Source organism: Lissotriton vulgaris, chromosome 2_1 (assembly GCF_964263255.1).
Source record: "Lissotriton vulgaris chromosome 2_1, aLisVul1.2, whole genome shotgun sequence".
NCBI lineage: Eukaryota > Metazoa > Chordata > Amphibia > Caudata > Salamandridae > Lissotriton > Lissotriton vulgaris.
This window is the reverse complement of record NC_141687.1, coordinates 1,838,285,714-1,838,297,780: the sequence shown is the minus strand read 5'-3', so window position 1 is coordinate 1,838,297,780 and position 12,067 is coordinate 1,838,285,714. Positions and strand designations below refer to the sequence as shown.

Below are 12,067 nucleotides of genomic sequence, written 5' to 3'. Positions count from 1 at the left end.
CAACAAAATGAGACCACCATGGGTCCACCCCTCCAGGTTACAGGACAGTTGCAAGACTTAATTTGTCTCACGGAAAAGGGTAGGCTTCTGCATATATTCAGGTTAGCCTAGAGCCAAAATCAAAAAATTTGATATAAATGAGTCCCAGTTAAGCACTCCGAACATGGCCCTGCACACCCCTGAGTGAACATTCTCAGTTCAACAGTATGTTCAGGCAATATTATGTTTCACCTAAATTAATATGGCTTATCTTACAGTCTTTTCACTGCATATATGTTTACTTGACTCCTTTAAATGTCATTTTGTGGATACTAAACAAGTGCATATTTGTGTCTCAATGTATAATCATTGATGTAACTATATATCATTGAATGTTTTGTTTTCTTCACAAGAACGATGAGTTGGTAGCAAAAAAAGCTGACTGTGGCCAGTACAGTTAATGTAGTGTCTGTCTTGCTGAAGGGAGACCTGCCCTATGTCCTGGAGAGCTTACCTACAGCCTGCAGAGCTGAGAGTAGCCACAAGCCCTTAACATGGGGCAGACAATTTGAGTAGCCAGAGCTGGTGAAGGGCCTTCAGACTTGATGAGAGGCCTCAAGGTCACAAACAACAGCACCCCTAGGAGATTTCAGAGGACAAAAGATCTGCCAGCTATAACACCTGAAGTGGTAGTACCTTACAACATCCTGGTTCCTTGTAAGTACGGCTAAAGGACTCCTCACCATTTGCCCTTGCTGTTTGGAGGGCAAACCAACATTATGTCTCACCCACCAATTTCACTCTACTTGTATCCGTTCCCCCTGCTCAACCATAGTTCCAGAAGCTCAATACAGTTTACCAGATAACAAAACGGAAAAACATCTACAGTCACACACCTTTAATCTAATCAAGGCTTCATCAGTCCTTCATCAATGCTGCACTTCCTGCAGAATTGCCTGCAGACACATGTCAATTACTAGCTCTGCAGCCAATCCATTCAGAACAGTCACCAACTCATTGAATATAGGTATTTTCCCAAAGGAACTCAAAATGACATACATAAAACTCTGCAACAATCTAACCCTGTAGAGTCCCAGGGAAGGGAACTAGAAGTATGGGTATTCAGGTTGAGCTAGTCTCCATACTAAACATGTATTCACAAAAGAAGCTACCCTGAAAGTAAAGTGATTGAGGGGTAAAGGTACTTAGTCAAGTACCTGGCATCTCACAAAAAGTGAAGGACTGTCCTCACACTCCACCAGGTGTCTTGCTTCATCATTGGAAGTCCTCGTTCTCTAGAAACTTGGTTTGGTAGAGAGCGGGCATACACTTAGACACAGGGAGGCACTTCTAAATCTAAGTGGGTGCCTGTGAAAGTGAGAGATTGTTAAAAACCAATATAACTGCCAAAATGCATTTATTTTAACAGGCAACTACATGCTATTAAAAATGGAAACAATGGTTATTAGGGGAATTAGTACCCCATCACCGTAGTGATTAAAGTCATCTACATGTTTCTGCCCATATGGCCCAAGGGGTCCGCGGCATTCATCAGGACGGAAAAAAGATTGTGGGCTCATATCTTACTAAAAAGTTGGTTTGAAATTACCACTGGGTAGGTTGACAAATGTCAAACTCTACCTGAAGGAGTTTTCTGAAACCTGTAAATATAAAGAAAATGAGATTGACATCAGAGACATATTAATCTGAGAGCAATTCGGTCGAAGCAAAGTGAAAACTGTAGTGAAAATTGCCCCACATGCATCAATATACATATAGTGGCTTTTGAGTGTAACACGTTTCACTGCAAACATTAGACACACACATTTTGTTTTTACACAGAAGTGTGAGATGAGCTCACAGCCTTACACTAATTGAGGTTCCCAAACACCCCCTGGGAGGAGGGTGAAGGAGAGACCCCTATAGTTAAAAATTAAAATTCACAATAATTTGAAATTTAAGGAATTGAGGGTTTCCTTATGGGGATGGTAAATTTTTACACCAGCACGCATCCACACCACCACTCATGGTCTTACTACGTCAAGGTGCGTCCCTCGCTGTAATCCTAGTTGTGTACTCTCGTCTTCCAAGCTGTGGAAGGGAGGACACTGGATTTTAGCCTTAAGTAAGTCCCTTGATGAGTAAATTGGTAACCTGTGTGTTTGCTGTTTTTTTTAAATTTGGTTTCCACTGTCTGGAAAACAGGCTGCTTGTTAGAGATTGGATCCCTGATCTTCGCGTTAGAGAAGATGCATTTCGGCAGATTGCCCTGATTGCAGCCTGTCTTTGAAACACCTGTGAATTCCCTGGTGTCCTATCGGAGGTTGACTGGGCCCTGCGTCAGCTGTGCGCTCTGATCAGCGCTGCTTTCCTGATCCCGGGCAAGCCCAGCAGTCCCGCGGGGATTGCCTGGGCTTCGTGTTTACGCACCGTGCGTGTGGTTGTGGTATGTGCTTTTCTGACGTGGAGAAGCCGGGATGCACACCCTTTTGCAGCTAATAATCACCCTGGCAATTATTTGTTTTTTATTTATTATTACGTGTGCTGGCCCCGGGTGACCTCTGCCTTTTTTATACAGGGGCAGAGGCAGGGGAAGAGGAAGACAAAAACAATCAAGACAACAGGCCAGAGTACATTGGGAAGACCAGGCACCCAACATAGTGATCACACGGAGCAAAGGCCAGCAACCGACCACGAGCAGGGACCTATCAACATAGTTAACCTCGGCAGCAAGATATTATCCCCAGACGAGGAATCCTTGCTTTTCAAAGGACTAGGGTTTGTGCCAACACAGAGAAATGTCCTTTTTGCCCTTCGCTTTGAACTTGCCCACTTCTTTAGAAGGATAAAACTGAAAAGCTTCTTTGAAGACTTAGAACCCAGCCCACAGGAGACACCTAACACAGGGCTAAGGAAAAAATCCACTTTCTTACCACCAACGCAGTCCATCCCCTGCCATGTGATGACGTTCGAACAGGCCGTCCTTAAGGAGATAAACACAATTGACTGCCAGAACAACAAAGGCTTCTAGAACCGTAGGAAGTGTGAAAGAAAAGCTCTCACAGACCTCAAAGAGAACACCACACTCATTATAAAACCAGCCGACAAAGGTGGAGCTATCGTCATTATGGATAAAGAAATGTACCATGTGGAATGTATCCTACTGTTATCTGATGAAGACAGCTATAAAGTGTACCAGACTGACCCAACGCCAAGGCTTATAGACAGAATCAAAAGCATGGTTGATGAAGGTCTTATGAATGACTGGATTACGAAACATGAAGCAGACTATCTAGTGTGTGAAAACCCTTGCACCCTGAGGTTCTATACTCTCCCCAAGTTTCATAAGAACTGAATTTCCCCCACCAGGAAGACCTATAGTGTCAGGCATAGGCTCAGTTCTTGAGCCCCTGTCACAATTCTGCGACTGATTACTAAGCCCAATTGTACAAACATCTACCTCCTACTTGAGAGGCACAAAAGATGTTCTTTGCCTCCTCAGAGATCTGGAGATTGACCCTGTAGAGGACCTGATTATCACAATGGATATCGAGGCCCTGTACACCCGTATACCCCAGAGACGTACCTTAAGCGCGATGGAACACATCCTACTTGAGAGAGATTAGGATTACTTGACCCCAAGACATTACATCCGGGAGTGTGCGGAACTAGCCCTGAGAAGTTTTTTGAATATGGGAACACAATATACCACGCTGTGGATGAGTTAGGTAGCAATTGCAAGTATTCTCGCTTGCATTAAAAAAATTATTTAAGGAATGTAGGAGATATTTGTCATTTAACTTGCCGGAATGCAGAACCCCCAACAGCTCAATAGATTATCAATCAAAGTGCAGATTCGTGTTTTAGGAGGTTGTAATATTCCACGGAACGCTTGTTTCAATAACTGTGCCTTTTTAGGTCTCGGTCCAGCGTACACTGTGCAGCAGTGTCGCACAGCCGAGATTTTATGTTTACAAGTATGGGGGCTTGAACCCGCCCTTCTTCTCCATTGGCTGGCTTCCTAAACGGAGGCCAGCCATTGGAGGAGAGGGGCGTCACTCCGTTCAAGCCCCGTCTTTTTCGGATTCCGGGGTGTGTTTTTTGCAGTTTTTAACTACGTGACGTCATCCGTCACTCAACAGCAAAAACCACGCCCCGAATGCGAATACGGCGGCGCTTTTCTGACGCGATTTCTGCCTGACCACCACCGGAAGAAGTCGAGAAGCTGCCGAGTCCTCCGGTGAGTGCTCGCTTTTCTTGCCTCTCTTCTCTGATTGTGTCCGTGTTATTGCCTCTGTCCCCTCTGTTGTGCGTCTGTCCCCGCGTTGTGCTTGCTTTCCGCCCCCCCCTCGCTGTGCTTGCTCCCCTGCCCCCTGGTTGCTTGTGCTTGCTCTCCTGCCCCTGCCCCCACGTTGCTTGTGCTTGCTCTCCTGCCCCTGCCCCCTTGTTGCTTGTGCTTGCTCTCCTGCCCCTGCCCCCTCGTTGCTTGTTGTGCCGCTGTGCCCTGCTTGTGATCCGGTTTTTGTGCCTCTGTGCCCCCCTACCCCTTCTTTGCTTGTGCTTGCTGCCCCCTCATTGCTTGTGCTTGCTCTCCTGCCCCCTCGTTGCTTTTTGTGCCTCTGTGCCATGCTTGTGATCCGGTTTTTGTGCCTCTGTGCCCCCCTGCCCCCTCGTTGCTTGTGCTTGCTCTCCTGCCCCTGCCCCCTCGAGGCGCCTCTGTGCCCCGCTTGAGATCCGATTTTTTGTGCCTCTGTGCCCTGCTTGTGATCCAGATTTTTGTGCTTCTGTGCCCTGCTTGTGATCCGGTTTTTCGTGCCTCTGTTCCCTAGGGCGTTACTGGGCAGAGAGCTGTGTGTGTGGCTCTGTGTGTGTGTGTGTGTCTGTGTGCGGCTCTGTCTGTGTGTGTGTGGCTGTGTGTGTGTGTGTGTGTCTGGCTCTGTCTGTGTGTGTGGCTCTGTGTGCGGCTCTGTCTGTGTGTGTGTTTGGGGCTCTGTCTGTGTGTGTGTGTGGCTCTGTGTGTGTGGGTGCATGTGGCTCTGTGTGGGTGCATGTGGCTCTGTGTGTGTGTGGGTGCGTGTGGCTCTGTGTGTGTGTGGGTGCGTGTGGCTCTGTGTGTGTGTGTCGGTGCAAATGCAATAGGTCTCGCATTTACGAGAGATTAAGCTATTGGCATTGTAAATAACAATGCCATTTATTTATATGTTTTAAAAACAAAAATAATGTCATGAGCAATGCCATTAGCTCTAACTTTAACAAGGACGAGACCATTGCATTGTAAATGCTTGTTTTATTATTCACTGCGCTACAGTGCACTTAATGCACAGAAACCACTGATCTACTGTTTACCAGTCTGCAGCAAGCCAACCTGTCCTGTCGTTATTTTATATGCATGCTGTTACTACTGCTGTATAATTATAATTTGTTGTACATCTAAATACTAGTTCTGATTGTACCCAGTCCTAGATGAAAATCCCTGATACAGAAATAAGTCATTTGATTTTCAGTTTGGCACATCTTAGCAAAGATACTTAGCCTCCGAGCTCTGATGTCTCGTGATGACCATGGGGTCTGGAATCTCAGCATCCACTGTTTGCTCATGGGGTACTTGCGGATTGTTGCCATTTACACTAACTTTAGCTTTGCTTTCATGGTGCCTTTGACATTAGCTTTTTAACCCCTTCCATGCTCATGAATAGCTCAGCTAGTCATGCAGTACACTGGTCGTGTGCTCATGACGAGCTGAGCTCGTCGTGAACAATGGGATTCATAGATCATCAGCGTGGAGGAGGAATTGCTGTAGCACTGATAGTGTTAATGCCTCCCCTCCCCAATTGGAAACCCAAGCATGAAATGGAATCCCATGCTAGTCTTAATTGAAAAATATCATAAATTAATCATAGATCTTATACTATAACCTTGAAACAAATCCTATCTTTTCTAGGCATGTTGTATCAAATTTTCCTCTTTGTCTTTGACCCCACTTTTCATTGCATGTAAAGGCGCATCAGTCCCTCAGGCTTGGATCCAAAGATGCAATATTCTATCTTTTATAGAGTGTCCTTGTACTAAAGTGCAGGTTTGTCATCTTTAATAACTTCTTAGGGGGAAAGCAGTTGTCTGAAGACCTGACTCATTATGTTGTTCCGGACTGGATGGTGGTGCAGGATTATCTGGAGATTCTGGAAATGCCAGAGTTGAGGGGGCTTATCTTCACACAGACGGCGTGTCAGGCTGTGCAACACTACAGGGGTCGCAGGTAATACCTCTTTCACATATAGAAAGATGTTTTCCTTTTCTCAGGGTGCTTTGAAACGTATTTGCATCTGTATTTATGTTTTATTTATTAGGTTTTGTGTTTACCTCTCCCACTTGTGAACAAAATAAGTCTGCTCTGCACAGCCATGGCGAGCTCTGTTGCTGGAAGCAAGGAGGCCTACAATACATGCCACGTCCCAAAAGAAGGCGTTAAAGTAGTCTAACCTCTGGGACAGACCATCACTTTACTACAGTGTTATTCAATCTGTGGGGCGCGCCCCCCCTGGGGGGCGCGACACCTTCCCAGGGGGGGCGTGGACTCCACTTAAATCTGACCTTTGTTCCCGGCGTCGCTCCATTCTTCTTGTAGGATTCTGTGATGTCTAAGGGGGAGGGAGGGGAGATCGATGGGGCAGGACGTGCCCGTTCTTTTCACATGTTAACTCTCCCAGGAGGGGGTTAATTCACAGAGCTGACAGCTTCAGCTGCAGTGGGAGGCATGGAGCCTCCTCTGCTAAAACCAAAAGCAAACAAACAAACAGACTTTCGTTTTTAGCAGTGGAGACCCCTCGCCTCCCACTGCAGCTGAAGCATTTCAGCTCCATGAAGTAACCCCTTCCTGGGAGAGTTAGCTCTTCCCAGAAAGACAAAAAGTTTCCAGAGTTAGAGTCTCGGCAATGAAGCTGAACATCCTGTGATTCTGGGCAAATCACAATCTCCCCGTGCCTAACAAAACAATCCAACTATCTTGAAACTGTGCTGCTTATATTTAAAATCTCCCAATCCCGCAAGGGGCCCTTTAAGCAGTATAAACAACTTGAATAAACATTTTAAAACATGCATTGAACATCTGTCAAGCAGTGGACATAATTGTCAAATATTTGTGTGCCCTAAATGTTGCTTCCTTGCAAATACATTGTTGCTATTAGCTCTTCTTGTCGGTCTTTTTGATTTGAGAGAAGTAAGGCTCGGCTGCCAGCATATGGTGCGATGAAACATGTATGTGTTTGAGTGCGTGTGGTAGTTGCCTGCTTGGAGTTTAACTGAGAGGGTGGGATGCTGATGTTTCAAAGTAGTTCATACTTTGAGGGCGTGTTTGTTTTAAGTGGGGATATTGTTCCCAGCCAGCACTCATGCAAAGCAATTATTATTATTACTGATCCCACAAGCATTTTGGACAGATTTGTAGTAGTGCAGATAAATGATGTCCGGTTCCTGTAACAAATTCATATAATGAATTGAATGGATTTTATAGTCCTAATCGTGGTATATAAACTGCTTCCTTGGTAAGTGTTGAGCAGTGGCAGGCAGGGAATCAAGGAGACCGCTATCATTTCATGTTCTGTATAAAAATGCACATTTAAGTCGTTCCAAGCAGATGTTTCTGGCTCTTTGTGTAACTATTTCAGGAAGCATCTAAAGGCGCCTAATTCGCCTGGATTCTGTCCCTTTATTTTCATGGTATGGATTGCACGTAGATGGGAGGTTGTCATTTAATATCGAGTCTATATCATCTGCGGGCTGTAAATGCACATATGTATGTGTGAAAACCATTAAAATCAGACCGCTTTGTCCCACTCTGTACATCAGATGTGTTAGCGCCGACTTAGCCCAGTTACCATGTGCTTTTTGTTGATTTAAGCAAAATTCAGAAACTCTTTGAAGATGTGTTTGAACTGAGGGGAAGCCATGGTAGTAGGAGCTCCACGCCTCTTTGTACAACGAGGATTTCTACTTACCAATAGAAGTGAAATATTACCTCAGAATGTGACTGCTCACAGCTGCTGGTTTCCACGGAGGGACCTTCTTCTGGTTCCAACAGCTATTGTAGAAAGAAGGGGATGGGGGGGTTCTTGTTGTTGGAAAGAAAGGCATGGGGCTGCCATTGTCTGCTTCTCCAGGGGGGGAAAAGTGCGAGGCCACTATAGTAAAAGCGTGCCGTGCTTGCAAAATTAATAAATAAACAATACATATAAAAGGGGCAAGTTCAGAAGAAAATAAAGGCATGCGGTCACGCGCTGCCAAATGAAACAAGTGGCGCGCACGTCACGCCTGTGTGGGCACAATCCTAGCTCCTCCCACGGCCTATTGGTGTCGATTACGCGCTTGAAATTTCTGTCAGGTGGTGGGGGGGCCCAACATCTAAAAAAATTCAGCTGGGGGGGCTCAACCAACAAAAGTTTGAAGACCTCTGCTTTACTACATGCTTCCAAAAGTGCATTCTTCCGCATGGTTGGTAGCCGCATATCAATTTCTGGGAATGCTTAGGCTCTGGATATTGTAAACGCATCATATTCTGATAATGAATCCAATACTTTGAACACCACAACACTATCTCAGAGGACTGCATGATAAGCTGGCAAGATGTTTTTTTTCTTTATTGAATTTTTACAATAAGGTACAGTAGTGCATTCACATTTTGCTGAATATTATATTTGTCCACACATATAATAATTTCTTAACCGACACAAAGCTTGTGATTCAAAATGGCATCCCGTATGTTTTGAACAGTAAGTTAATACCATTCCCCCTGGTTCTCATTTTCTGGAGTATGGGTGACGCCTCTAAAGCGTGATCCTCAGCGAGGAGGGTGCATGTTGTTGAGATCGGATTGATAAAGGCGTCTCTGCATGCTGTGGGCGTTCGGATTGCTACTGCTGAAATTGTCTTTATAGCTACCCAATGTAGGTTCAGGTGTCTAGAACCCCCATGATCAGCCATGTGGAGCGTCAATCTGAGCTCTCCCACAAATATGTCAGCAGGGGTCCCAAATGTCCCATGGACATGTAGTCAATGGCAAGAGCTCTAAATATGTAGTTAGTTGATCCTTACAATATGTAAGATCATTCGCCCAGTCCTTGAATTTGGGAGCCCGTTATCGGCTCCACCTGCATGCCACCCTCCGCTTTGCCAGAAGTAGATCCAATGAGATGAATTTCCTATGTGTGGCCTGCAGTTGCTCTGAGTAAACCATAAATGCCATGACCGGGGTGAGTGGAATGGAGGTGCCTACCATTCGGGACAGAGCAGCCGTTACCTCCGTCCATTACCTGTGTATCGCCCCACATTGCCACGCTAGGTGCAAGAAACCGCTCCCTCCTGCCTGCATCTGCCACAGCAGTCATTATATATATGTGCTGAATTCCCCAATTAAGAGCTTCATGTCGCTCGAAGTGGGCCTCTTGTGTGTGTGTGTTCATGGAGAGTGGAATTTGGCGGGCTGCTCCGTGCCCGTCTTTGAAGAGGCCGCCCTGCAGGGCTGGTGGCTCCCTATACGGAGGTTTCTCTTTGGTATATGACAAGGGAGCCTGACCCACACGCTGCCGCCAGACCTACTAAGGAGATGCCAAAATGGTGAAACAAACGGCAGCGCTGGAAGGGATTTGGTTGGGGTTGATTCCCCTTCCAATCGTTCGTTTGACAGATGCTTGCAATTGGAGTAAAGTGTAAAATCCTGCACTACTCTTTTAAAATGACATTTGACTGCTGAGCATACTCTGAGGGCAAAGTGCATCAAGGAGGTGAGCGGATTAAAATCTTTCTGCCATAACGAGTATTTTTCTCAATATCTACCCTTACCTGCAAAGAATGATGCACTGTGGGATATGCAGGCTACAATCAGTCAGGTGCTGCAAAAAGAACTATAAAAACGTTAGCACAGATGCACTTTGCGTGACTTCCTTTTCCGTGATCAAGGCTACATAGCCGAAACTGGTTGGACTGTAGGAAGCGTTGTGCTGAATTCCCCAATTAAAAGCTTCATGTCTCTCGAAGTGGGCCTCTTGTGTGTGTGTTCACGGAGAGTGAAATTTGGCGGGCTGCTCCGTGCCCGTCTTTGAAGAGACTGCACTGCAGGGTTGGTGGCTCCCTGTACAGAGGCTTCTCTTTGATATATGACAAGGGAGCATGACCCACACACTGCCGCCAGACCTACTAAGGAGATGTCAAAATGGTGAAACTGACGGCAGCGCTGGAAGGGATTTGGTTGGGGTTGATTCCCCTTCCAATCGTTCGTTTGACAGACGCTTGCAATTGGAGTAAAGTGTGAAATCCTGGACTACGCTTTTAAATGACATTTGACTGCTGAGCATACTCTTAGGACAAAGTGCATCAAGGAGCTGAGCGGATTAAAATCTTTCTGCCATAACAAGTATTTTTCTCAATATCTACACTTACCTGCAAAGAATGATGCACTGTGGGAGATGCAGGCTACAATCAGTCAGGTGCTGCAAAAAGAACTATAAAAACGTAAGCACAGATGCACTTTGTGTGACTTCCTTTTCCGTGATCAAGGCTGCATAGCTGAAACTGGTTGGACTGTAGGAAGCGCTGTGCTTCATTTCTCTCGAAGTGGGCCTCTTGTGTGTGTGTTCACGGAGAGTGGAATTTGGCGGGCTGCTCCGAAGCCGCCCTGCAGGGTTGGTGGCTCCCTATACGAAGGTTTCTCTTTGGTATATATATAACTGTTAAATGCATTGGTTATAATAAAATTAACACAACCAATCAGGACATTTGTTAAGCGCGCTATATACCTGTGAGGGTCTCAAGGCGCTGGGGACGGGGGGGGGTTGCTGCTACTGATCGAAGAGCCAGGTCTTGAGGAGTCTTCTGAAGGTCAGTAGGTCTTGGGTCTACCGTAAGTTGGGGGGGTGGGTGTTCCACGTCTTGGCGGCGAGGTGGGAGCAGGATCTGCCGCCAGCGGTCGTTCTTCGGATGTGGGGGACTGTGGCGAGAGCGAGGCAGGCAGAGCGGAGCTTGCGGGTAGGGGCGTAGAAGCTCAGTCGTCTGTTGAGGTACGCTGGGCCGGCGTTGTGGAGGGCCTTGTGTGCGTGGATGAGGAGCTTGAAGGTTATCCTCTTGTTGACGGGGAGCCATTGTAAGTCTCTCAGATGGGTTGTGAGATGACTGCGGCGAGGGATGTCACGGATCAGTCGTACCGAGGCGTTCTGGATGCGTTGCAGCCGTCTCAGGAGCTTGGTTGATGTTCCTGCGTAGAGGGTATTTTCGTAGTCCAGCCTGCTGGAGACGAGTGCCTGGGTGACTGTTCTTCTCGTTTCGGTGGGGATCCACTTGAAGATCCTGCGGAGCATTCGTAGGGTGTTGAAGCAGGATGAGGAGACGGCATTAACCTGTTTAGTCATGGAGAGGGTGGAGTCGAGGATGACCCCCAGGTTGCGTGCATCGTCAGTGGGTGTCGGGGCTGTTCCCAGTAAGGTCGGCCTCCAGGAGTCGTCCTAGGCTGAAGGGGTGGGCCCGAGGATGAGGACCTCTGTCTTTTCCGAATTCAGCTTCAGTCGGCTGTTCCTCATCCATTCGGCGACAGCCTTCAGTCCTTCGTGGAGGTTGGTTTTGGTGGTGTGAGGGTCATCGGCGTTGGAGATGATGTTGAGGTCGTGCTGTCGGGCGACATGGGCGAGTGGTGCCATGTAGATGTTGAACAGCGATTGGTTGAGGGAAGAGCCCTGGGGTACGTCGCAGATGATCTCGGTGGCAGTGGCGTGGAAGGGTGGGAGGCGGACTCTCTGAGTTCTGCTGAAGAGGAAGGATGTGGTCCAGTTCAGGGCCTTCTCTTAGATCCCGGCGTCGTGTAGGTGTGTTCTTAGTGTGTGGTGGCAGACCGTGTCGAAGGCGGCTGACAGGTCCAGGAGGATGAGGGCCGCTAATGGAAGTCCTCCAAGAAATCAGAAAGATATGTACACTAAATATATCAGATGATTAACTTGATTGTGTAGACTGACACTCACACCTTACAAAGTCAATACTCAAACACCTAACGGTCCTACCTCATTCTCATGTGTTCTAGCCTTTATCTTAACAAAGCTTATGAAAGTCT

General features: G+C 46.8%; 1 protein-coding gene across 1 annotated transcript in view; it reads left to right on the top strand.

Annotated features, from left to right (window-relative positions):
* DIS3L (DIS3 like exosome 3'-5' exoribonuclease) overlaps window positions 1-12,067 on the top strand; it is a 408,581-nt gene that overhangs the window by 13,940 nt on the left and 382,574 nt on the right. The window contains exon 2 of the mRNA XM_086957989.1: window positions 6,082-6,235. Within this exon, the coding sequence (XP_086814115.1) occupies window positions 6,082-6,235 (154 nt within the window). The remainder of the gene's footprint in view (window positions 1-6,081; window positions 6,236-12,067) is intronic.